The sequence below is a fragment of the Cyprinodon variegatus genome, unplaced genomic scaffold, assembly GCF_000732505.1.
Source record: "Cyprinodon variegatus isolate N-32 unplaced genomic scaffold, C_variegatus-1.0 Scaffold604, whole genome shotgun sequence".
Classification (NCBI taxonomy): Eukaryota; Metazoa; Chordata; class Actinopteri; order Cyprinodontiformes; family Cyprinodontidae; genus Cyprinodon; species Cyprinodon variegatus.
In genome coordinates this window covers 455,249-482,647 of record NW_015151057.1, presented here as the reverse complement: position 1 = coordinate 482,647, position 27,399 = coordinate 455,249, and the positions used below count along the sequence as shown (strand labels likewise).

Sequence of the window (27,399 nt, the reverse complement as noted above, 5' to 3'; positions counted from 1 at the left end):
GATCAGCAAACCATCCTCTTATTTTCCTGTCTTTCAGGGTTTGAAACTGGTGACCTCCCAGACACCATCCCTCATTTCTAGTTACTTTTACACTTCCGGCTCCATTTAGGTCTATGTTTGTTTTCAAGACCCTGTAATTTCCCCACCGATCACTCAAAAGGGCCCCCTTCAAGTCTACCATTCATAAAGTTTAAAGTAGCTCTTAGTGGTTCCAGGAGTTTATTGAAACATTAAATTTGTATCCGAGCAGTGATGGTGTATCTTTAGATGTTGCTAAAACTCACGTGCTCAGTTGGGCTTCTTTACATCAACCGCCAATTATGTTCTTCTCTTTGGGTGTGGGTTGAGCCTCGGTCGGCATGGGGAAGAAACCAGAAACATCAATTCCTGGGCAGCGGAGAGAACAAAAACAGACAAAATGCAAAAACCTTCCTTGCAAACACTGTTATCATTGCAAGTGTAAGCACAAACATGGCTTACAATGCCAGGAACACCATCCAGAAATGTTCTCTAGGGAATTTCAAGAAATACAGAGATCACTGCAAGGCCCAAAAACAGAAAGGATAGAGACAAAGAAAAACATTTGCTTTCTCATAGCTTCCCATGGCTTTTTCTTTTTTTCCTTTTATGTTTTTACTTATTTATATAGGAAGATGAGTAAATGTATACCTCTTGAAATAAAAGACAAACACCAACTACAGCATAAATGTTTAGTTGAAGAAAAATAAACATAATTTTAAATTGTCCTATTTTTATTCATATTTACATCAAATTGTAGTTAACTGTTTTAGGGTTTTTTGCTACAGCTTTTGCAAATGAAGACCCAATCGAGTCTTTAAACATCAGTTTTTAAGTTATGTCATACATTCACAGCAGGATTTAATTCTGGACATAAACTAGGTCATTCTAACATGCTTTGCTCTAATTATGCTTCCTATATATATATTTATATATATCTGGTTGTATTTTTGAGAGGGGTCTGGCTGCAGACCTGCACTGTCAGGACCCAGAGCTGCACTGTGAGGTCTCATGCGCTGTGAGAACAGGAAGTTTTATTTGAAGACTTTAAAGGAAAGCCGAAGTTGATTCGAAGCCTTTCTAAAGTGAGCTAGCCTTGATAACCTTACCGTGAAGTTAGCTTCCTTTCACAAACAAGTGTTATCCTGGAAACTTATGTACATGCAAACTTTTACCCCCCACCAAACACCTATCTGGAATAATAGATATGTGCTACATAGAAAAGTGTCTCTGTATTTGGATAGCTGGATGGAAAAGGGCATTTGGTCTGTAAGACATTTTCTATACGACAATGGAGGTTGGCTGTCCTATGAAGATTATGGCTTACAATATAATTTAAACTGCTCTTATGCTCAGTTTAACACAGTCATAAACTCTAATCCAGCAGCAAACAGGTGCTGCTCGCTATTCCCGAAGGCTTTGAATACAACTTCCAGGATAAACTTTTGGTCCTGACAGTGCAGGCGACCCCATTTTGCAGGTATGCAATGAAGGGTCCTGACAGTGCAGGTCTACAGCTAGACTCTTGGTATTTTAACGATCATTTTCCTAAAGGAAATACAACCACCTAAGTCTAAAGTTTTCCACAGCCAAAAATGAGTTTCTTATCTGGATTCACCTTTTCTTATGATGACCATCTTTCCTATTCTCATTAATAAAAAACACACACACACACACACACACACAGATTGATGCTAATAATGCTATTCTTCATTGTTATGGTGGCATATTCAGGGTCATGTTCAATATCATGCTCTTGACCAGAGTTCAGATAATGCCACCAGGAACTAGCAAGCCAATACCTCCCTTCTCACTACCATCCAGTTCTTATGGTTGCTTTTTTTGACATTGCTTGCTGTAGCTGGTGGGCCCATGTGGATGGGCTCCCTGTACCTGCACCTCCCTTGAGCTCAACCAACCCCCAAGTTTTGGCTCTAAGAACTTTCATTGGTCTTTCAAATCCAGACCATCTCCTCTTTTACATAGTCAATTGCTAAGGCTATTTTCAAGAGGATCTCCACGACAAATAATCAGGAATTGTTATTGTTAGAATGACTCTATTGAAGCCTTTTCGAGCAACGCACATGCGTAAAAAAACAAAGACAAAATCAAAACAGTTTGGAGAAAAAAATGAAATACTTTTGAGGCATTTTGTGCATAATAAAGCACATCAGGAGTAAAAATGAATCACTTCTAGCAGCTTAATAAAAACAACTCTGAAGAGAAATGTAACATTTCTACACGGGGATGCAGCATGATGTATTTACGTAAAAAGCACGCCCTCTGATGACAGAGTGGCCTATAAAACAGAGCTGCCGCTTACTGCTCTGTTCAGGTTTGTTGTGATCGTGGACATGATCTAAAGGCATAGGGAAGGAAGGTATCTGGTTTAGAAACCTCGGGATCTAATTTTTTGGGGGGTTCTTTTTGCTTTATCAGGCCATGACAGACATTTTGCATGTTGTGATGAGGCCAGGATGAAAGTCAGCTCCTCAAAGTCTATGGCTGTGGCTTTTGAGCAGAACAATATTTACCCAAACCATCTAGGATTTGGTGAACCTCTTACTCAAACTAAAGACTTTAAGTACACAGGTGTCTTCTTCAGGAGTAATAGTGGGGTGAAATGGTAGAAGGACAGATGGATGAGCTCTGCTTTATTCTGTTGTGATAAAGATGGTCCTGAACCAAAAGGAGAATCTCTCAATTTATTAGTCCATTACTGTGTCTCTCCACCTTATTCTTTGGTTGTGAGATAAGCACAATGACTTAAACAATAACATCGTAGATACAATCAGCTCAAACAAGCTTCCAGTGACAGATACCCAAACAACATGAGATTGAGTGAGGAGTTATGCCATCTCTAAGTAGAGCCACTACGTCTTCACATTAGTTTAGAGGGTTTGTGCACATTTCACCAAAAGGAGAAGGAAGACCTAAAACTCACTGGAAAGAGTATAGAACCATTCTGACCGGGGAAAGCCATGGGATGTCTGAGTTTCCCTCCTACACCAGTACCTAGACGCAAGATCTGATCTAAAATAGGTGGAAGAAAACAGAAAGAAATTGTTTCATTTAGTCACAACTATTAGATAATTAAATTCTTCATGTTTGTTTTTTTCCCCCCTCATCTCACTAATGGAAAATTACTAGTTTTGGTTCAATGAGTTTCTTCTTGTCACGGTTCCATAAAGGCCTGACATGTCCAGTCTCTCTCGGTTTAGGTGGACATTCTAGTTCTTGATGGGTTGAACAATAGTCAATGAAATGTTAAATGATTAAGATTATAACCAAGATGTGTTACTACAAAATGTTCCACAAATGTATTCCAGAACTGCAGGCTGTGTTTCATTAAGTTCTTCTGGGGTTTGTTCACTAACAACCTAACAAAACCCTGATCATAGAAACAGGTTTAATCTTTTTTTAAATTAGGCAGCAAGTGCAACCAATTGGTGTTATTCAGAGGTATCAGTGTGAAGGATGATGCTTTTACATGCATGCAACAATTTTGAGATTTTATTTCTAGAAATCTTGAAAACAATGTATCATTTTCTTTCCTCTATACAGTTAAAGTACATCTTTTAGTTAGTCTATCACATAGCAGCCAATAAATAGCTTGTAGTTTGTGATTGTAACTTTATAGTGCGAAGACTGTGCATACTTTTGCAAGGCAGTGTGCATCTCACTAATGAGGATTGTTGCATAACCAACATGTGAAAGTCTGTTCAAAAACAGGAGGCTCCCAAGCATTTGGTTGCACTCATTGACTTTGGGTGTGTTCTTAATTGGCTGTTAACTTACTTTACTAAATTCAGTAAAATCCTTTTATGTCATGTGTCAACTCAACGGCGTGAAACCGAAAGCAAGTGTGTTCGTGTTTTACAGGGAGGCACTAATGATAACATATGGGCAAAGTAACGTCACCATGCCAAGTTTTTGAGGCTAATTCCCAATAACTATTGCAAAGAAGGCAGAAACACACATGGTGCTGCTATAAGGATGCCATGATGATAGCAGATAAAGATATTCAATGCTCTTTCAAGGATTTCAGGTCAGCACAATTAAATAGTTCTTTTAGTTTTTAAATACAGAGGCATGTAAAGAAATACACGCAAACTTCATTTAGTTTGAATCCAGAGTGAATTTGTTTGCAGATTAACGTGATTCAGAGTTTTTTTCCCCTGATTATAAAGATATGAAGCATTGCCTTTAGAGCATGGTACAAAAGGCTGAAAGCATCGTTTGCAGTGGTTCAGAGATGTTTAAGAAACAGAAATAGACTCAACTTATCTGAACCAATAAACACATAAAATCTTAACCCCACCCTCTCTCTCCCTGCCATTTCCTCTGAACTGGACTAAAGTTGGAAAGGTGGGGCCTCTGCCTAAAATACACAAGCACTGAGAGGTTTTAAAGTAATACAGCATGATGGCAAAATATCAAAACTCTCTGCTGGCCCCAGAGTGGCATTAACAGGCAATTTATCTAAAATAGTAAAGGCTACTGGATAAACAGCCAGTTTGCACAGTTAATAAAGCAGGACCAAGCATTAAAAACATCTAAATTCGCCAGAGAATATGAAAAAATAATGCTGCATCAGCTTGAGTGTCAAATGGAGCATTGAGATGTACCAGATATTTACATACAGTGTAGGGAAAGACAAACTAACTGGGATCACATTGAACTAGCTCTTTATACCGTTAAATTATGAAATGAAATGAAATTAAATGACACACAACAATAGCTGAATCAACTAAATACACACAAAAGAGACCGTGTAACATCAAACTAAACCAAACACCAATTTCCAAACTGAACATAAATTGAAACAAACCACTCCAACAAATAAATCTAAATTTATTTCTACACAGTAACTCAAGTAAGGTTCATAGAAATTTTCATTTCTATTTGCTAAATCAAGAATTATCACAGAGAGTTCTCTTGTTCTGCATGTACATTTATTCATATTGAGACATTTACAGGCTTTTCCTCAGTAATTCCTTTGTTTCCTTTGAACCAATCAGACTGTATGACCTAGTTGAGTATTCTCTGTAAAGTGGCTAGAGATGACATAGGTTGCGAATTGATGTTATATAGATAAACTGAACAGAATTGAATATTTGGTAGTATTTTCCTGACCTTTTGGGTCATTCTTCCCGACAGAGCTGGTATACCTGTGTCAGGTTTGTTGGCTAGTATGCTTGCACAGACATTATAAGGGACCTGAAATCAGCCTTGTAATGACCATTCAAAAAAAAGAGAGAAATTTTATAAATTTAACTGTATACTTAAGGGAGCAAACCTCTACTCAGTCAAACTTTCTAACTAATATCTTATAACATCGCTCATACTTTCACCTAATTCTCCTTACTCACAGTAGTGAGTCCTTTGTGTCACTTTGCTAACCTGGACCAGCTACCCACTTATCAAGAGTGTACCCAATCTCTCGCCAAAGTACTCCATTTAACATGTAATATATTTACATTTGCTTGCGTGCAATATAAAAGCTCTCGGCCTGTTTTTTCCTATCATTTCTGTAGCAGTGGGAAAATGGAAGTAATATGAAAACTTTTGACTTTGATTAGGAAAAGTTTAATCTAAACTATGTCAGACAGTAATAAACATGATAAAGGTTGGATGTCTTTTTAAACGATGTTTGTGAACATCTGGTGTCAGCTGTATTTCTGTCATCAGGTTTGAACTCAGTCTGCACTTTTCTTGCACACTGTCTCTCCTGGCTATGAACATTTGCAGAAGAAGATTGCAAATGACATTATTTTTTATTTGACAGGTTGAGTGAACTTAAACAATACTTGCCAAACATGATTAAGTGCTTAGAGCTAGAGAAGGTAGCACTTTGGAAAATTGCAGATAATTTGGATCTAATTTACACAAAAACAGAGAGAGGGGGATTCAAACGAGCCCTATTGGGAGGATCTTTAATTAAACTTGTGATGAAAGAAGCCTTTCACAGGCACGTGTGCTGTAGCACCCTCATATAGAAACCCAGCAAAGGCCTTAATCTCACAGCTCATCATCATTTTGTCAAATATACACATGTTGCCAGTATGACGTGCGCACATTATAAGAACACAAGATGAACACGTGCTATAAATGGATGGGCAATGGTCAGGGAGATTTGGGAACAGGGCATGGGACTACCCTACACATCGTTTATGGCTACTCGTGTGTTAGAGAACATGTGATTATTTGGGTGTATGCATTTCCTATGTGGCTGGGCCTGAAGCAGAGAAATTACAGTTGGAAGATCTCAAAGTAAGCAAGGTGGAGGGCGAGGGAGGATAACTCAAGGGCTGACTGAAGAAATACAACATAGCATCACGACAGGAACCAGATTTAATGGAACCAATGCGCCTGCAGCTCTGGGTAATGCATGTGCACTTAGGGGTCCAAAAATAATGTTTGACCACAAGTAAATGGCTGTGAAAATCTGCTGTACACAAGTGAAAACATGCCCCCTGGTGGTTAACCCAACGTACTGCATGTACTAATGTTCTACAAAGTGATCTTTTTACTTTGTGAGCTGTATTGAGAGAAAGACATTTGTTAAGATAGAAAAATTAGCAAATGGTGAAATAAGAATCTACTTTATAACATTTTATCCCACCTATACCGCTCTGACCAAATAGGGGTCAGGACGGAAATAAAAAAAAAAAACCCTGATAACTCCCTTTAAATATAGTTTTATGTAAGTTATAAAATATTTTTGACTCATCCAAAGGGTCCAAAAGACTTTTCTCCCTACCAAAACACCCAAGAATTATATTGTGTGAACTTTAAATAATTCTTTTCAAATCCTCAGAGCAAAGCTTTCTTTCAATCCAAGTCCTTTGCCCTGTTTTTAAAGAAAATCTTGTCTAAATCACAAATAAAAACAAACAATAGAAACATTTTCCAATGAATTACTGTATATATTATCATGCAATACAATTTTTTGGTTGTTGTTGAGAATATACAAAATGATTGATTTTGAAAGAAACACACTTTTTACATGTAATATCTCTGTATCATGCCTATGGTGTGTTATATCATATTACATATTACTATACATATAAATGTATATAGTAACCAAAAAGATTTGTGACAACAGACAATGCACTGAAAAATGAAATCACTAAATAAAGACACTTAAAAAATAATAAGTGATATAACCCTACCCTTATAACCAATCTTTTATAACAGTAAGGCCAAGAATAATCTTTAGAATAATTTTGGTTACTCTCTAAGTCTTCATCAAATTGAGTATAAAAAATAATACTAATAAAGATCTATAGAAGTCCAACAGCAATCAGAACTTAAAATACTCAAAACTCAATATAATTTTAATTTATCTAGTTTTAATTGCAAAAATTATCATTTCTATCTTTGAAAGAAGATAGAAGAAAATGTGATAATCATGTGTCTGGATATTCAAGACATGGAGGCACCCTGACGTGACATGCCCGCTTTGGGAAGATCTCTCTGCTAATTACAGCCTAGCTCTAAGGAGGGAGGTGCTTTTTGGTGAGTTTTTTTTAATGATGTGAGGGGCAGATATGGTATAAATACCCAGCATCATTGTACTGGAGGGCAGCATATCCTCAGTTGTGCTCTGCCCTTAAGGATATACAGCAGCACCAGGAGCTCTCTGGTGCAGAAGAAAGTTGGGTTTCTTCTTCTCTTGGATGCCGGTAGGTGTGATTTTTGTTTCCCTCTCTTAGTGTTTCTTTCTCTGGAGGAACATGTAGGAGTTCTAAGATTTTGTTAGGCCTTGGTTAATTGGAGAAATTAGTTTGACTTTGGGATGCTTCATTGACAATACAAAGAAGATGATGCATGACGTCTCATGCGTATTTTACAGAGTTTTAGTGCTGATATGCAGCTTGAATAGAATAAGCAAGGACATTCTCTTTAAATGCTAACAAAAGTTAAATAAAAGCTGTAACTGTGTAATGCTTACATTGACAATCTTCTTCTGTTCCCTGCAGGTTTGGGATTGCAAGATGGACCTACGAGTGGCAAGCATCTTCCTTCTCATTGTGGCCTCTGCAGCAGCCACTGGAAAGGGCTATGTGGTGAAAAAAGTAGTCCCCATGAATGTTAAGAGCCACGGTAAGCAAAACATTCTTAACTTAAGACTCTTTAGTTAAAAAAAAATAAACAAGAGAGGCAGCTGATCTGCAATGTAAAGATCTTACCTGAGCCACTCCTTCCGACATCTTGAAACTTGAGGAAATAGGCCACTTTGTTACGGCAGATGGAGACACCACTGGCAGACAGGCAGATGCTGGTCACAGCTGTATAGGATTTTTAAAAAACTGAGCTGCACTCTGCTGAGCAGCAGTGCTGTCTTCTGATTGGCTGCCTCTGGACCTGCCTCTCTCCAGTCACCATGTCTGTTTACATCTGATGCAAAATAACAAACCTGTTTAGTCAGGGTGTTTTCTGCTCCTAAAGGTGGCAAAACAGAATAACTATCATTTTTCTATTTTACCCAGAACACAAAATCTTATGCCTTTAGACATTGATGAATACAGTGTGACATTAGCATTTAAACCACTGATGTTTAAATTTGTGCAAAATTTTACAACTGCAGATGTATCACTATATTGCAATAGATATTGGCAATAAATCCCTCATTTAAGCTTGTCAAATTTAGAAAAAGAAACAATACCTCATAAGTTTTCCAGTATAGTGAAAAAGCATGTACCATCTAAGAACATAAATGTTAATATTCCTTGTAGTATTTTAAATCATGGAAAATAAATATTCCAAGTCACATTTCTGCAAGTAAACACACCTGCTTGTATTTCAGGAAAGGAACTGTTAGTGGATTATTTTTGGTTTTGACCTTGACAATTAGAACCCAGTAACTAGGGTTTTTTTGTTGTTGTTTTTTTTTCTTTTTGCCAGGGTGTGCCTGCTTCACACAAGACTAAAAACATCTGTTTATGTTTTATCTAAACTGGACCAGAATTAGTCAGAGAATAAAACAGAAAGAGAAAGAGTTTTTTTTCACAATGACTGCAATAAGAAGCAAATAAAAAGGCCCCTCTCATTTAGAGCAAGTCAGATAAAAGGTCCATAATGTCTTTATTTAGGCAATAGGTTCTTAAAGGCATCAGCATATTGAATTGGAATCACCTGCATACAGATACAAACATACTAGATTTTAAAACAAAGTTGTTGTATTTTTTTGTTTTTGTTTTTTGTTATAGCTTGAAAATGCAGAGTGTTGGATCAACCCCCTACCAAAAAAACAAGATGCACTATAATTTTTTGTTTGTTTGTTTGTTTGTTTCTGGTGCTGATGTTGTTTCCTTTTTCACAGTGGTATCAATGGCAGGTGAGCCTGGTCCTCCAGGTGAGCCTGGCCCTGAGGGACCTCAAGGCCCACCTGGCCCCCCAGGTCAGGATGGAGTTGGTCATACTGGACCTCAAGGACCCCCTGGACCTCCTGGACATCCTGGCCGCTCTATTGCTGGCAAACCTGGAACTCCAGGTGGACCTGGCAAACCTGGCATCCCTGGAACACCTGGTGAGAGGGGAGAAACCGGAGCCACAGGCCCCCAGGGACCAAGAGGAGTTCCAGGCTCTCCTGGAAGCCCAGGACCTGCTGGTCTGTCTGCAACTGGCAAACCAGGACCTTCCGGCCTTCCTGGAGCAATGGGACCAAGAGGAGAGCCTGGCCTGAAAGGACATCCAGGTATCCCAGGACTTCCTGGGTCTAAGGGTGACAGGGGGTATGGTGCTCCTGGACCACAAGGCGAGACAGGACCTCAGGGACCTATGGGTCCAACTGGAGCCCCAGGTTCACCTGGAATTGGAAGGCCAGGGAAACCAGGTGCTAATGGTGAGCCTGGAAAGTCAGGTAGCCCAGGTAGAGATGGTGCCCCTGGTCCCATGGGACCACAGGGACCTAAGGGACACACTGGTGCTCCAGGTGTAGGTCTTCCAGGTAAACCAGGTGAGAATGGTGCCCCAGGTTTGCCTGGTCCTGCTGGACCTAAGGGTCATCAGGGACCTTCTGGAGCTCCTGGTGCCCCTGGAGTTCCAGGTTATGGAAAGCCAGGTGCAAATGGTGAGAAGGGAGAGAGAGGTGCCCCAGGTAGCCCAGGTTCCCCAGGAGCAAAGGGAGAGCAAGGCCCAACAGGTTATACTGGTGCCACTGGTGCAACTGGCCCAACAGGTGCTGTTGGACCTAGGGGTGAAAGAGGTTTCCCAGGAGCAACTGGCCCTGTTGGTCCTAAAGGTGACACAGGTGCAACTGGTGCTCAGGGACCTAAGGGACACAAGGGAGATCAGGGAGCACAAGGTTTCCAAGGTAAGCAGGGTTACCCAGGGGCAGCTGGTCCTCCTGGACCCAGAGGTGCCACTGGACCTGCAGGTGAGAAAGGTAATGTTGGTGCCCCAGGTACCCCAGGTGCTCCAGGTATTCCAGGGCCTGCTGGACCCAAAGGACACACTGGTCGCCCTGGTGAACCAGGTGCTTCTGGGTCTGATGGAGCTCCAGGTGCCAGAGGGCCTGCTGGACCACAGGGGCCTGCTGGTGTCCCTGGCCTCAAGGGACATCCAGGTCTCCCTGGACCTCCTGGCCCCGCTGGTCTCTCTGCAAAGGGCATTTCTGGACCTCAGGGTCCCCCTGGTCAACCTGGTGAGCCTGGAGCTGATGGAGAACCTGGCCCAGCTGGCCCCCCTGGTCCCCCCGGACCTCCTGGTGAGGTTGTTTTTGAGAAAGGCATGGGATTTAGTGAGGTTATGGTCAAGTCCCCCATGTCAGCATTTACTGCTGTTCTTGCCACCCCATACCCTGCATCTGGCACCCCCATTAGATTTGACCAGATTGTTTACAATGCTGAGAATCACTATGACCCTGAGTCAGGAATCTTCACCTGCCAGGTTCCTGGAGTTTACTACTTCTCCTACAGCATCCATGTTAATGGAGCTCATGCCCTGGTGGCTTTGTACAAGAATGGTCAGCCAATTATGTTTAGTTATGATGAGTATAACAAGGGTTTCCTGGACCAAATGTCTGGTAGCGCTGTCCTCTTACTTGATGAGCATGACACAGTCTACGTCCAGATCCCTGATGAGGATGCCAATGGTGTATTTGCTGCAGAGAATGTCCACTGCTCTTTCTCTGGATTCCTTATTGCTTCAACGTGATACGTTGATGCAGAAGTTTCCAAAAGCAAACCAACTAATTTTGCAATCTATTTCTCAAAGTAAAACTCCCTGTTCATTTTACGCAACCCAACAGACAGGCAGTACAACCTTCTTGAGGAATAGTAGCATCTTAACTTGAAAACTACAAGAAATGGGTGCTTAAAAGAAGGAAAACTAATTTATAAAAATAGCTGATTTAAGGAGGGAGAAAGCAATACACAATGTTCCAGTGATGTTTTGTAATGTAAACAGCATGTGAAATCGAGGTGTTATAACTGTTGTGTCCGAAACTTTTCTCTAACACTGATCCTTTAATTCTGACTTAAACTGGTCTCTTTAAACTTAGTGTCTGTCTTCTTTGTTTTTGTAAAATCTTGTTTTTTTTGTTTTTTTTTGAGGGTTGAAGGGAACAACAGTCTTATAAAAATACATTAATTCTTTTCTGTGCAACATGTGACTAAATGTGACTTGAATATATTGTGAAAAATAATGATCAAATTGACTGTTTTTTTTCTAAACCAAACTGTCTTAACAGCAACATTGTTATAACCCTTGACATGCATTGTGTCATGTAAAACATAAAGACCAAAATAAATAACGTCTTAATGAATTTTTTGCCTCAGACTTATCTTTATGCTATTGTCTTCATGCAAAAATTAATATACAGAATCTGTGAAAATACTAAACAATGATAGTTCCCACTGAACCAAACGGGATAGGCACATTTAACAGGTTTTTGGATAAAAAGTTTTCAAAAGTCTATTAACCTTCTCATATAATGCTCCACATTTGTGACAAAAAAAAATCATTTGTACATGCAGTGAGGAAAATAAGTATTTGAACACTCTTCTATTTTGCAAGTTCTTAGAAATCATGGAGGGGTCTGAAATTATCATTGTAGATTCCACAGTGAGAGACATTCTCTAAATAAATCCAGAAATCAAATAAGTATTTGAACACCTCAGAAAATCAATGTTAATATTTGGTACAGTAGCCTTTGTTTGCAATTACAGAGGTCAAACCTTTTTCTTTAGATTTTCACCAGGTTTGAACACACTGCAGGAGGGATTTTGGCCCACTCCTCCACACAGATCTTCTCTAGATCAGTCAGGTTTCTTGGCGTTTGCTGAGAAACACAGAGTTTGAGCTCCCTCCGCAGATTCTCTATTGGGTTAAGGTCTGGAGACTGCCTAGGCCACAACAGAACCTTGATAATGCTTCTTACAGAGCCACTCCTTGGTTATCCTGGCTGTGTGCTTCGGGTCATTGCCATGTTGGAAGACCCAACCTCCACCCATCTTCAGTGTTCTAAGTGAGGGAAGTAGGTTGTTCCCCAAAGGTTGCAATACATGGCCCCGGTCATCTTTTCCTTAATATAGAGTAGTCACCCTGTCCCATGTGCAGAAAAATACCTCTAAAGCATGATGCTAACACCCCCATGCTTCACAGTAGGGAAGGTGTTCTTGGGATGATACTCATCATTCTTCTTCCTTGAAACACGGTTAGTGGAATTATGACCAAAACTTTCTATTTTGGTCTCATCTGACCACGACTCCTCTGAACCATCCAAATGGTCATACCTAAGACGGGCGTTGACATGTGCTGGTCTAAGCAGGGGAACCTTTCATGTCATGCATGATTTCAAACCATGAAGTATTAGTGTATTACCAACAATAACCTTGGAAACGGTGGTCCAAGCTCTTCTTAGGTCGTTGACCAGCTCTCCCATGTAGTTCTGGGCGGATTTCTCACCTTTCTTAGGATCATTGAGACCCCATGAGGTGAGATCTTGCATGGAGCCTCAGTCGGAGGGAGACTGACAGTCTTGTTTAGCTTCTTCGATTTTCTAATGATTGCTCCAACAGATCTTTTTTCACCCAGCTGCTATGCAATTTCCCCGTAGCCCTTTCAACCTTGTGGAGGCTTACAATTTGGTTTCTAGTGTCTTTGGACGCGCTCTTTGGTCTGGGGCATGTTAGTAGTTGGATTCTTACTGAGTGTATGGGGTGGACAGGCGTTTTTATGCAGCTAACCTCAAACAGGTGCATCTAATTTAGGATAATAAATGGAGTGAAGGTGGACATTTTAAAGGCAGACACACAGGTCAATGAGGGTCAGAATTATAGCTGATAGACAGGTGTTAAAATACTTATATGCAGCTTTATCATACAAATATATAGTTAAAAAAATAATATATTCTGATTCCTCGATTTTTTTTTAGATTAAATCTCTTACAGCGGACATGCACCTACAATGACAATTTCAGACCTCTTCGTGATTTCTAAGTGGGAGAACGTGCAAAATAGAAGGCTGTTTCAAATACTTATTTCCTCAATGAAGAGCAACAGAGTTGAGTATAGGGGCTGCATCCATGTAAAAAAAAAAATCCCAAATTCTCTTTGCAAAAATCAAAAAGCTTGTGGGACAGCATCTTTTCAACTGGAAAACAAGTTTTTCATCATTAAAGGCAATCTAAATACAAAAAAATATTAAGATTAAATTACAAATCCGGTGAGATGCCATTTGTCCATCATAAGAGATTAAACTCTATCATCCATAATATCAGTGACTGGAACCACAGAATGGAGAGGATGAAATAAGTTCCCAGTTTTTTTTTTTTTTTTTTAACTCAACTCCACCTCACACTTGTGAGATCTTGGAAATGTTTAACTGGCTGAAAATAACCCCATTGGCTGATTTGTGACAAAGGCTTTCTGAAGAATGGATACCACCCCAGAGCAGTTTAATGGCACCCAGTGACAGTTGTGAAGGTTGTGTGTGGTTCTTCCACAGGGAATATTAAGGCCTCTGAAAACCTGATGTCAATATCTCTCATCTGTAAAGCTATCATGCAAATCAAAAAATTACACCAACCAACAAATAGCAGCAGGGTCACCTGGTGGGAATTTGTTAGGATTTATCACATTCTTTTTGGCTACATACTAAACTTTACTGCTCAAGAGTATAAAAAAAGAAAGTTGGACTCTATTTACTTGACTTCTGAAGGAGGCATTTAAGCTGAAATGTATTTATGGGTATTACAGTTAAGGGGGGTGAATTCAAATGCACATCACACTTCAGATTATATCTAAAGCTATAGTGTGTTATTTTAGGCAACATAAACTGGTCAGACTGCTGACTGCAGCAACATGAACCGAACTCAACGCCTCTCCCCCTCCAACAATATGGCTGCCTTCAAGGTAGAAAATGGCTCCTGCAACATCTGAATCAACTGTCTTGTCTGTGACGAGGAAGTTTGCTTACATAGATAATTATCTCTACCATACCAAGGAAAGTTTGTGTGTCTGTCTGACTGTCTAAGGATCACTTGAAAAGTTATGGAGTGATTATAATGAAATTTTTATCAAAGGAGTCCCATATACCAAGGATGATCTTAATTTGGATGCAGGATCTTTTTAAAAGATTCTCTAACATTGGGAGATAGGGATATTTGCCAGCACACGCAGTTCCCTACTATACCAGAGGGTGGCAGCTGTCACTATTGACAGCCTCAACATCAGACTCAAAAAGTCCGGAGGTGATTTACTGAAGACAAAAACACAAGAAAAGGAAATGTTGCTGTATTGGATCAATTGAAAAAATATGAATGGATTTTATGATTTTTTTTTTTACCAGATGTGTGCTTCATGCCAAGGAACAATTTATTTAAATTTAGGAATGATCCAGATCATGTGCGAGTTTAGCTGTAGGTTTGAGACACAAATTGGGTAATAGTACTTTATTAGTATGTATAGGAAATAGATTTTATAGACACCTAACTTGGTGCAGTCACATTTGACCCTAATGGTAATCTCTGCAGTCAGTAATTTATCAGCTCTGTGATGCTGTAGAGCAAAGATGTTTGCTTCCATACATGCGAGACCTGCTCCCATGTAATTATAAATGGCCATTTCTAAGGCAACACGAACATAAAGATGAGACTTTCAGGTCATAGATGATAATAAATAACAAACCTAAGAATAATATACTAAAATTCAGAGTACATCTCTGTAATTATTACACACTGTCTAAATGAGCAATAGTAAATCACCCCTACGAGGATGCTGATATAGCCTCATACCACGAATGCTGCTGTCAACCTTCTATAATATTCTGTGAATGTAACTTTGTGTTGTCAAATATAAATCAAGTATTTCCTTGCCTGTGTGGTAATTTGTGCTTCTGATGCATGAGGACTCTTGACTGTGTGACTTGTGTGCACATATCTTCAAATGTTTAGGGGGTTTTTTTGTTTTGTTTTTTCGAAGTAATATGTTCAACACTCATTTACTTGTACCTGAACAATCTGGCCATTAATGGAGGCTATTTTTGTTTATATCTATGATGACAAAAACAACTACTGTTAATAGTTAATAGCAAAAGGAAAATAAAGTCTGTTTAACTGGCTGTTTTAAAATACACGGGAGAAATCATTAAAAATGTTGTACCTTGAGATGCGAGGTACACCCTGGACAGATTGCCAGTCCATCGCAGGGTAACACAGAGAAAAACAGTACAAACAATCATTCTCACACACTCATTCACTTATAGTCATCTTTTTGGACTGTGGGTAGATTGGGTTCTAGCTGTAGTTGCTGTAGCTGTAAGCTAACTCTGGAACTCTCCTCCTTTGCTGCAAAGATTATTACCTCAGTTTTGTTTTTGTATGGCATGTCCACATATTGATCTGTTCTACTCCTATAGCTAACACTCTGATGGGTTCATTATAACCATTGTGATGTAAAGCTGTGTCTGCAGGAGGAAGAGTTAAGCATACTATGCCAATAGAAAAAAGCAGCAGAAGCTCAGTTTTATTCATTGCTTTTCTCTCTGTATAAGTAGAAATCTGCATTGTGTAAATAGCAACATGGATTAATTCAAATTTTAGGAAATATTTGTAGAAAAAGTCCTGCTGTCTGTGACAAAGCTGAACTTCTTTAGTGGAACCTGATAGGGGACAGATATGGAAGTATATTTTAAGTCAACATAGTCTTAGTTTCAGATGTAGTCCTGGAAGAAACAAGAAAAAACTAATTTTGGTAAGATTTCTAATCATTTATAGTTATAGTCCACAGGAAAATAGTTGTTATTGACCTTTATCTACAAGTAAATTAAGATTCTTCAGCAACGCTCCAAGAGGCTTGTAGCTTTGCATCATGTTTGCAAATAACACTGAAAATATTACCCAGTGGATGATTTTCATGACATGGTGGAATAGTTCTAAGTCTTCAATATAAGTTGATAATTTGGGAAATCTACTTGTTTGGAGAATAATAGGGAAAGAAACATTGAAATCTTAATAATGTATAGCCTGGTTCTTTTTAAGATCTTAACCCAGGGTTTCCAGTTGGCAGCTTAAAAATGTTTTTAAAGGCTTTCTTACTGTGGAAGTCTGTGTGAACTAAAAATAGTTTGGGTGTGGAATAAGGGGCAGGGATGGTTGTTTGGCAAGGCAGCAGCTGTTTGATCTTTCTATGGTGAGAGGGCGAGACAGTGGTTAGGTGAGAGGCCCAGGGCAGAGAGAGCAGAGGAAGCTGCTTTAATGAAACTTAGGATCGCCATCCACAGGCTGTAACCACTGAGAGACACTCTGTGGTTAGAGGATGAAGAGGGACAGACAGGAGCATGGTTTTAAGACTACCTCTGTTGATTTTTATTAACCACATTCCAAAAGGAGCTCGCCTCTCATCTGCATTCAGGATTACAAACAAAAAAAGAAACAGCAGCTTTTTGGATGGAGAGTGATGTATGGGAGTGATGAGATACTTCGGCAGTGAGGCACACTAAGGGACCCAGCTAAGGAACAAATACCTCACCAACTTAACCGAGCTGGACAAGAAAACCAGGAAGCAAAAATAGAAATATTATGTGTAAAGCACACCCTCCTTGCGGTGGCCAAAGCTGCAATGCACAAAGTAAAACTGGGTGCAAAGGAAATAGATGGTTCCCAGTGAACATGGACACAGCTGTGGACTGTGAAAACCACCATGGAGAAGTTTGTGGCAGCCTTAGATTTTTAAAATAAGTCGGGTGTTTTTGCAGGGTTTGAGGTTTGGTAGGAAGAATGCCGATGTGTCAATACGGAGCAGTTGCTTGATGTTAATATATTCAAATTCGCTTTTAACACAATAAAAACTCATTTCCAAGGCATTAAACAGAAGATTTCAAAATAATTTTAACTTTTATCAGGCATATGGGTTTGTAAATATAATAGTTAATGGCTGCTAAATGTGTACTTCCTGCATTGGGTATTGGATTTTAACACAAACTTACCAGCAACAGGAGCTCCTTAACCCTGAAGCAGCTGAGGGCAGTAAAAAGCAGATTACATGCTGCCTTGTTAGAACAAATTAAAAAAAAATGTATTTGATGTATTGTGATAGTACTTTCAAATTTTAACCCATTCTCTAATCAAAAAGAGAGATCATATCTCTCCTATCCTGGCTTCTCTTCATTGGCTTCCTGTTAAATCCAGAATAGAATTTAAAATCCTCCTTCTCACATATAAAGCCTTAAATGACCAAGCTCCATCTGATATCAGAGATCTGATTGTTCCTTATGTTCCTAACAGAGCACTTTGCTCTCAATCTGCAGGTTTACTAGTGGTTCCTAGAATTTCTAAAAACAGAATGTGAGGCAGATCTTTTAGTTATCAGGCTCCTCTCTTGTGGAACCAACTACCATTTTTAGTCTGCGAGGCAGATACCCTGCCTACTTTTAAGGCTAGGCTTAAAACTTTCCTTTTTGATAAAGCTTATAGTTAGAGGGGCTCAGGTTATCCTGGGTTATCTCTATAGTTATGCTGCTATAGGCTTAGACTTCTGGAGGACATAGGGACCCCCATTTCATCATTCTGCCTTATTCTATCTCTATTCTCCCACTCCGCAGAATCTATTAGTTCAATCTCTAACATTATGCTCTCTCTGTTTTTTCTCATAGTAGTTTCACATCGTCTGTTCCTGTTTGGCTGTGACACCATCCTGGAGAGAAATATCACCTGTGCTGCTGCCATCAATACCCTTTGTTTATAGATGTTGGAGATCGGCCTGTTTTCCAGTGTAGTCCTGTTTCTCTGACTGTGACTGGCTGGATGTGCTCTCTTCATCCGCTGACATGGGAGCTGGCTCGGAGCTCGTCTGCCTGGCTGTGTGTTTCCTGAACCGCCTTTACAGCTGCTTTTTGTATCTCTGCTTCTGTCTCCTTAAACCCTAGTCGGCCTCGGCAGATGGCCGCCCACACTGAGCCTGGTTCTGCTGGAGGTTTCTTCCTCTTAAAAGGGAGTTTTTCCTCTCCACTGTCGCTACCATGCTTAGTGTGAGGGATGTCAATGAGTTGATGGAATCAACTGGTTTTCCTTAGATAGAAAACATTGAATCAATTTGACTGTATGATCTGGTAAACTGTAAAGTGCCTTAAGATAAACTGAAATTGAATTTAGTTTAAATGAATAACTGATTGTTTGAAACAAGTCACAAGACTCAGAACATCGGGAGACCTCTGACATCTCCTCCCAGAGCGCATTTTATCTCTTGAGCTGATTTATTTCAGCTGGAAAACCACAAAACCTTGTCAAACCTGGCATAGATTGAGTTCTATCAGATTTTATCAATTAATGTGCTTTTTGGCATTGCATTCTTGACCTCTTTGCAACTATTTGTCTGTGAATTCTATGCCAGCTCTTTTTGTATGTTTTATATTGGATGTGTGCAAAAGGTGATTAGTAATTCATTAAAAATATCCTACTAATCCATAACTTATTTATCATAGACCAATGTGGAAGTTTCATTATTATCAAAATATTAATCATCATACTTTTACAAATGTATTTATGTCCCAAGAATTGATTACCATTTTTTTTTCTCCGATTTGTTTTTAATCAACAAATGTAATCATTGCTGAAGATTTTAATACCATAATTTACCCTAATATTGATTGCTCACACCCTCGAAATACGGTAATAAAAGAAACAAGCATTCCACTGAAATCCTAAAAACATACATGAAAAATGTTGGATGTAATTGGAGAAGAAATAACCCTTTATCTAGAGAATATGCTCACCTTTCCTCTATCCATCAAACCTCCTCCTGAATTGATTTTTCTCTTATTAGTACCTGACCTCCCAGCACATAGGGGAGCAAAATCCACCCAATCATAAGAACTGCTATGTCCCAATCTCTCTTGCACTAAATATCAGTTCAAAAACTAAACACAGAGATAGTACTTTCACTCATCACTTCTTCAACATAACAACTTTGATATTTTTATTAAAAAAGAGGAGAAATCTATCATCCCATCAACTGTGAATCCACCAGGAGATATAGTTCACCATCAACAAGACACCAATAAGTAACTGAAATCTTTTTGTAGTGATCTATATTTCATAAAATAAATTACAAAATCAATCTGATCTTGAATTTCATTTAGAAAAATTAGAGCTCCCAAGACTAACAAGCAAACTAATTAGATCCACTCCTCACAATGATGGAATTTCGAAAAGCATAAAAAAAATGTCCAACTATAAATAAATCACCAATAAAATATAAAACACCTAATGGAGTCCCAGTAGGATAGAAAATTAGTTCTAATTCTGGATAAGTTGCAAAAGAAAATTTAATCAATCTCTCAAATATCCTCCCAAAATAAATACATGTAAATGTTTAGAGGCGAGACTCTTAAACATGTGATCATGAGTGCTATGGGTGCATTATAGTGATAAACACCTAAACATGCCATGTGCAATATTTATCACTTTCTGTGCAATATATGAGTAAGTGCAATACCAATGAGATCAGTGCAATATTAATCAAATCAGTGTAGTGTTAGTGAGTAAAATAAAAATAATTAACTTTTTTGTTTCTTTTGTATAGTTATTGACTTGTTTGTCTGTACTAACTATGATGTACTTTATGTTGTCTGTATCTGTCCATGTTTAGTGTCTCTGTAACATCAATCTGCCTGGAGGACAGCAAGTTGAAATTAGCCTAAAGCTATAATCTGTCATAATTACATTATCTGATGTTCATTACTATGCATCAACCTATTTTTCTCTGAAAAATAAAAATACATATCCTCACAGATGAATACAGCCGCTATGACACTCTTAAAACCAGTCAAAAATCCTATCTATCCCTCCAACTGCCACCCACCTTCTTTAATCAACATGGATTTAAAAATGATCACCAAAGCACAGAATAAAAACAGCTATTCCAACCATAATCTGGCCTGACCAGACCAGGTTTATTAGAAACAGGAATATATCAGATAGCACTCACAGATTATTTAACCTCATAGACTTAACCTGAAAAAAAAAACACTAAAATTAGTGTTTCATTAGATGCAGAAAACAAGCATTTACTACAGTATACTATGCTCATCAATAAGGGCCATAAAAAACTATTAATGGCATCACATCACAGTTCAGCAGGGGACCAGACGAGGATGTCCACTCTCTCCCTTTTTGTTCGCCATCTTCACAAGACCGCTAGCAGCAGTAATCAAATAAAACAATACATTTCAGCCTATTTCACAACACAAAACACCTTAATATGCAGATAATTTATCATTACAGTTACAGGATCCTTATAATTCACTTAAAAAAACATCAAACATTATTAAAGACTTTTCCAAAATTTCAAATTACACTATAAATGAACAAAAATAAATTATTATACCTGAAAAAAAAAGCTGAAGTCCAAAATAAGGCTCTTCCACCACAGATTGGTGATGAAATAATTAAGAATCTATAATCTTAAATATACTCCTTTGTTAGAGAGAATAGAAAACTACCACTCTTACTTATCAGCCGAATATTAACTATCAAAATTAAAACACTACCACAAAATGATTACTTGCACTCAACTCTAATACCAACAGAAAGCAGGTTTAAATCATTCAATTTAATCATCATGCACATCCACTGGAAAAAAAATAAAACAAAAAACACCACAACAGCAAACATTAGGCAGATTAGCAGCACTCAACTGTAAAGATTGTTGATCTGGGAGTTTCTACAGTACATGGCGGCACAGAGGAATCATTCACCTTCACAACTTATTTTTAAAATAACCAGTTCATCTCATTTGAAATGCTGTCCTGAATTTCTGAGCTGGAGAATTTTTATATTAGGGACAAATAAAATAATATAATGAAATCCTCTGAATTAATGGAAGAAATAATTCATATGACAACCCCTGAACAACTATCTAACCTATACAAACTTGTTTACAAAGTGGGACACCCTTGCCACACTCCAGGTAACCAAATTATCTCAATTTCTTCCCCAAACTATGACTTTTAGATTAAAACCTGCCTTAATGTTTTATTTTCTTATAAACTGCAACACAAATTTACAACTAATTCAGTAGAAACCCTCTCACATCGATCAAGGAAATGTTTTGTGATTCAGAAACATGCACACAATACTCTATGGGTAACACTGATGATGTCCAAATCTACTTTGTATGCGTGTGGTCCTACTGAAGATAAATCCAAGAAACAGATTATAAAAGATGACTGATTCTAGCTGTAAAGCTCGTTCTAATTCGCCTGTTATTAAAAATTGCCTCAATTTAGGTAGGAAGTTTCTCGGCTGGCCTGGGAACGCCTTGGGGTTCCTCCTGAAGAGCTGGAAGAAGTGGCTGGGGAGAGGGAAGTCTGGGCCTCCCTTCTTAAGCTGCTGCCCCCGCGACCCGACCCCGGATAAGCGGAGGAAGATGGATGGATGGATGGATAGGTAGGAAGTTCGCACTATTTCTAAGCATGGTCTGAATCTGCTTTTTTGGCCTTAAATAAACAAGAAATTCAGTCTCAGATGTCACAGTGCACAAGAAATAAATATAAAAATTACAGAAAAAGATAAATTTAATGTAGAATTAAGGACATTTGACTAGATTAAGTATAAAAACCATCTTAAAAAGGTAGGAATTTATATATTCCAATTAAAAGAAATGTACCTCTCTATATAACATATGTCTGAAATCAGAAATAATGCTCACAAATGTACTTTAAGCCACTGAGTAAAATCTGATTTGTAAAAATACTAATTGGTCCTCAAATAAATTATTTCAACCTGTTTGGCTCAGAAATGTTAAATGAAAATTACTTCAGCTTCACTTTAATGGCGGGTTTGATTGCCAAAATCTAAAATGAAAAATCTCCCTTCACTTCTCTTGTGCTCCACATGAAGGAGCTGTTTAGCAAAAAGGTCGATCATTCATACTTCTGCTGAGCCTCGTTTACTTTGTAGTGAATAATGGGAAACAGAAAAGCTCACAGTGTCGATCCACACTTCATCGCTTTATTCTTCAGAATTCACAGGAAACAAACTCAACACCTTGTTACCAGATTTTGCAGGCAATATTACATTCCATACTGAAAAAAATGTGAGCCTCGTTATATACAGAAAGAGAAGCCGGTAGAGGACAGCGTCTAACATCCTGACTTAGTGTGCTTTGGACGTGTGGATTCAGAGTGGTGTTGTAGTCATCACAGCTTGATGCAAAAGTCTGCTTAAAACATCTCCCAATTTTATTCATTCTTACAAATGGTGGGAAAAAAAGAAAAACTTCATTTACAATGGGTAGTCAGTTAAAAACTTCAGTCATTAGGTACATCTCAGCCATAAAACCAGTAATATCAAAGTCTATACAACGTGCATTACTACAGAATTTTGAAACAGTGGAATCTAATGCAAGGTGGTGAGCACCAATTGTTTTTCAGCTAAATCTATTTCAGGAATGGTTTGTGTTCACAGGAGCATTGAGCTTAGAGAGTTGTAAACAACCGTACACTGCAAATGACAACTTTTAAGACTCACTTTAAGGACTTTCCTTTTAAATATCACATTATGTCAGATCTTGCAGAGACAGCTTGAGCTGCTACATCCAATTGCCCAGCACCAAATACTTTGATTAAATAGAACAGAAAAAAACAAGTTCTGCAATGTCATGGTATTTCCCTTAAAAAATAAAATACAAAAAAAAAAAAATAAAAATCCACCCATGTTTTGCACTTTTACCCTCACCCATGTTATAAATGCAAGCAGCGAGGAAGCAGCCCTCTCTGCTGCACCTCCTATCTGTCACTGCTCAGAACTTTGCAGTTATGGATGAGATGGTTGCAGAGTAGTAAACATATACAAACAACAAAAAAGGAAAATTAACACAAAAAAAATTCCCTGGTTTTAGACAAGTCCTTGTGATCCTTCAGACAGGCTACATCGTCTTCTTCATTGCGGTGCATCGTTCAGTGGGGTTACTCTGTGGCGGCGGCGTCGGCCTCTGGACTGGCTGCCGCCTCTGGCTCGGATTTAGCCGGCTTCTCCTCTCCTTCGGCTACTTGATCCGCCTTTGGCTCCTCCGCCTTGGCCTCCTCAGTTGCAGTTTCCTTGGCCTCCTCTTCACTTCCATCAGAGGGCTTGGTCTCCTCTTTGGGGGCCTCAGGGGATTTCTCTGCTTCGGCCGGCTCTGCAGCCGCAGTCGCCCCTTCCTCGGTTGCCTCCTCAGATTCTTTCTTGGTCTTCTTGAAGGAAAAGCCACTGAGCTTGAAAGAGGGCTTCTTGAAGGAGAACCGCTTTTTCTTCTGTTTGCCATCCTCGCTGGTGGAAGGAGTACCTTCCTCTGCCTTGGTGGTTGTCTCCCCGTTTGTGGCGGACTGCTCCTTGTCCCCTTGGGCCTCAGCACCCTCTACTTTCTCACCTTCTTCTTTTGGTGCCTCTTCAGTAGGAGTACTTCCATTGGCCTGTACATCAGCTTTGTTGGCATCCTCTGCAGCTGGAGAAGTATCCCCATTGGTCTTGGCATGCCCATTCTCCTAAAAGACAGTCACAGAAAAAAAATAATAATAAAAATGTTGTTCTCTGTATTCATCTCCTGAAAACCCCTCTAAATTATCAATATTGCTATAGTTGATTTAATTCTGAATTTAAGAGTTAATAAGTCCCACCAAAATTGCATAGATATCTGTTACTAGGAGAATGACGACACATCTCTGGTTTATAGGCTCAGGTTTTTAAACTGCAATAAAACTGGGACGCCACTAGAGGGCGTTCCGTCTGTGGAAACAGGAATTTCAGATTTCTTTAAAAACAATAAATCTTCCTCAGCTACATAAATTCAAACCAATTATCGAAATTTTTGAAAATTCAACACATTTCAATCCAGTTAGTTTCAGAATTTCTTCATTCCAAAGGGTTTACATTGTAAAAAAAAAAACGCGTTTTTTTTCTGGAATCTGGCAACAAAGGCGTGGTACCGTTTTTTAAAATGGCCATGCCACTGTGAGAGGCGACAAAAAAAAGCCTGCTACAAACAATTCTATCACAACAGAAAACATTTTCCTATTATGAATCTAACTAACCATAAATTATTAAGCTATTAAAATGTTTTGAACATTTAACTTGTAAATAAATACATTTAAAACGCAAAAAAACGCACCCGAAAGAGGAGTTTTAGGACAATTAAAATAGTCTTGTTGAAATTGGGGTTCTGAAAAGGCCTTGAAAAAATATAAATTGCATTTTGGAGAAATTGAAAGCATGTGGCCACTTTCCCTGAAAGCCGGGGAGAGCGTGGGGATGCGCCACGGGGAACATGGGGCGCGCCATTGACGCAACATATTGCTAAATTGAGACCAAATTCTGTGAAGGCAATTAAGAATTTATTAATTGGGGGGAAAAAAGAAAAAGCTTGTTTACCTGTCCATTAGTCTTCGATGCAACAGCCGCTCCTTCTGCGGGCTTCTCCACTGCGGCTTCGTCTTTTCCAGCGGTTTTGGAGATTTGCGCTCCCATGCTTTTGTTCCAACAAAGGAACCCAACCGATCAAATGAATGAACAAAGACCGCAAGCTTCCTCCCGAAAAAAAAATTCAAGGCTCGTCGATTTGCGCGAAAGTAAAGAGATAAGCGTGGAATAAAAAAAAAATGACCGCAACGAGAGTAATGAGCACTTGGGGGAAAATGTAAGGAAGGCGCAAAAAGGAAAACGATTTTTTTATTTTTTTTTTCCTCGCAGAGTTTGTAGATGGGGAGAAATTGGCCCCGCCGCAAATGAGATGCGGAGTACAACGCCCCAGTCCGCTGATGAATGGGCGCTGAGGCGATGACGACACAAGCCACGGCGTCTCCGCCAATCACGAGCCTGGAATGTAAAGCGGGGGAGATGGGGGAGGTCGCGTGGAGAAGAGGGACGTGGAGTGGGGTGGGGGGCGCGGACAATGGAAGAGACACAACAATATGGCCTACAACTTTGTGGATCCACAGGATGCAGGCAGATTGGATCGTTTCCACTGAGTTTTACTGAATTATAAACATAACGAGGATACCGTTTTTAATGGTATATGGGAACAAACTGAGGAACCTTAAATATGAATTTTGGATTTCTTGTTTTTGTCCCCTTTTTTCCAATTTATTTTTCTCCAATTCATGGAAGAGGATGGTTGGCCATATAATTGTGAAGAGCTCTTGTATGGTTGTTTTAGCTTAATTCCATTTATTTGTTTTTATTCAGACATCAAACAATGATGTCATGGCTCTTTAAACTTTTGTTAGGTTAACTGAATTTTTTGCATCTGTGGGTATGCTTTAAAGCAAAATTGGTTTCCTTATCATGGAAAAATAAAAATGCATCATGATAATGGACCTCTAAATGTTTTTACCATGATGTTTAGATGTTTGATGATAAATAAAAATAAAAAAAATTAACTTTATTGATCTCACAATGGAGAAATTAACTCTCTGCATTTAACCCATCCCTTTCGGGGAGCAGTGGGCTGCTACTGTGCAGCGCCCAGGGAGCAGTCAGTTATGAACTCACAGTCTCAGGATTCCAAGCCCTAAGTCCTAACCACTAGGCCGCCACTCCCCCTTTAAAGGAATAGTACACCCAAAACATGATTAGCCTTCATTTTCTACTCACCCCCATGCTGAACAACACTCTGGAGTACTTTTTTGATATCTCAAATGCATCTGGAGATCTGGGAGGCTTCTTGCTGTCTGCTGACATTCAAATAATGGAGGTCTATGGTGCCCGAGATGGTGCCCGAGACAGAAAGGTCCATAAAAGTCCACAAAAAACGTGTCAATATTCCTCCATACTGCTCGTCGAATGTATTCCACATGTCCTGAGTGGGTAGCATCCAGAATTTACTCGAAACGAAGTTATTTAGAATGTTTTTAGAGCATAAACAGTAGTGTATAGGATTTCCTGAAAGCGCGTTCACGACGCTACGGAAACCGCGGCAGACCAAACCAGATGAAAGTGCGCATTCAGCTCGGCAAAGAAATCATGCTCTTCCTCAACACTGAAGTCCTCAGACATTTTTCTTTTGTTGTTTCTTTCTTTGCACAGGTAAACAGCACATTTCTTCTTCTACGCTTGCATTATTGGCAGAGCAGACGCTGAATGCGCACTTTCATCTGGTTTGGTCTGCCGGCTTCCGTAGCGTTGTGAACGCGCAGGTGCGCGCTTTCAGGAAATCCTATACACTACTGTTTATGCTCTAAAAACATTCTAAATGACTTCGTTTCGAGTAAATTCTGGATGCTACCCACTCAGGACACTTGGAATACATTGGACGAGCAGTATGGAGGAATATTGACACGTTTTTTGTGGACTTTTATGGACCTTTCTGTAGATGCATTTGAGATATCAAAAAAGTACTCCAGAGTGTTGTTCAGCATGGGGGTGAGTAGAAAATGAAGGCTAATCATGTTTTGGGTGTACTCTTCCTTTAATGTCCTGTTGTTCAATTATACTGGTATGAGTTACCATACTGTTCATGATGCGGACACATTAATGTGTTTTGGAAAAGCAGAGGACCTAATTGCAATTTTGGCTAAAGTTGACAAGGGAGTGGCATTATCCAAAGTTAAATAGACTTTTTATACACATGGACTGAAAGGCCATTTAGAAAGGAAGAAGCCATTACATAAAGCTTTATTCATATGATACCAGTGTTTAACATAAAATTGATGGCACAATGAGAATGAACATTATTTTGAAATTGTTAAGCAACATCTCAAGACACTAGCCTGGAAGTGAAAGCTTAAGTACAAACTGGTCTTTAGAATCAGCAGTAGTTACAAACTGGCTTATAAACAACAAAGTCAATGTTTCAAAGTGAGCATCAAAAATACTAAAATTGGTATCATAGAAAACTCTAAAATTAGTCAAATTACTAAAATTACTCTAAATTAGTTATACCTAATCCGTCTCTCCTG

General features: G+C 39.0%; 2 protein-coding genes and 1 long non-coding RNA gene across 3 annotated transcripts; 1 reads left to right on the top strand and 2 right to left on the bottom strand.

The window, feature by feature from the left end:
• Positions 1-283: 283 nt before the first annotated feature.
• Positions 284-8,138, bottom strand: LOC107096188. The gene is made up of 3 exons (XR_001481789.1): positions 7,976-8,138; positions 2,963-3,051; positions 284-387 (listed from the first exon to the last, which is right to left on the bottom strand). It is a non-coding gene; the product is annotated as an uncharacterized LOC107096188 (long non-coding RNA).
• Positions 7,546-11,792, top strand: LOC107096187 (collagen alpha-1(X) chain-like). The gene is made up of 3 exons (XM_015392738.1): positions 7,546-7,706; positions 8,004-8,127; positions 9,347-11,792. The coding sequence occupies exons 1-3, from the start codon at positions 7,701-7,703 to the stop codon at positions 11,179-11,181; spliced, it is 1,965 nt and encodes a 654-aa protein (XP_015248224.1). The 5' UTR covers positions 7,546-7,700; the 3' UTR covers positions 11,182-11,792.
• Positions 11,793-22,449: 10,657 nt separating this feature from the next.
• On the bottom strand, positions 22,450-25,216 carry LOC107096190 (myristoylated alanine-rich C-kinase substrate-like). Its single transcript, XM_015392741.1, has 2 exons — positions 24,875-25,216; positions 22,450-23,991 (listed from the first exon to the last, which is right to left on the bottom strand). The coding sequence occupies exons 1-2, from the start codon at positions 24,968-24,970 to the stop codon at positions 23,434-23,436; spliced, it is 654 nt and encodes a 217-aa protein (XP_015248227.1). The 5' UTR covers positions 24,971-25,216; the 3' UTR covers positions 22,450-23,433.
• Between the last annotated feature and the right edge of the window lie 2,183 nt (positions 25,217-27,399).

Excerpts from the sequence above, each read along its gene's own strand:
- LOC107096187 (XM_015392738.1), top strand. Across the intron at positions 8,128-9,346 it reads CATGAATGTTAAGAGCCACG|TGGTATCAATGGCAGGTGAG; the intron begins GTAAGCAAAACA and ends CCTTTTTCACAG.
- LOC107096190 (XM_015392741.1), bottom strand. The coding sequence starts at position 24,970 with ATGGGAGCGCAAATCTCCAAAACCGCTGGAAAAGACGAAGCCGCAGTG. Across the intron at positions 23,992-24,874 it reads CATCGAAGACTAATGGACAG|GAGAATGGGCATGCCAAGAC; the intron begins GTAAACAAGCTT and ends ACTGTCTTTTAG.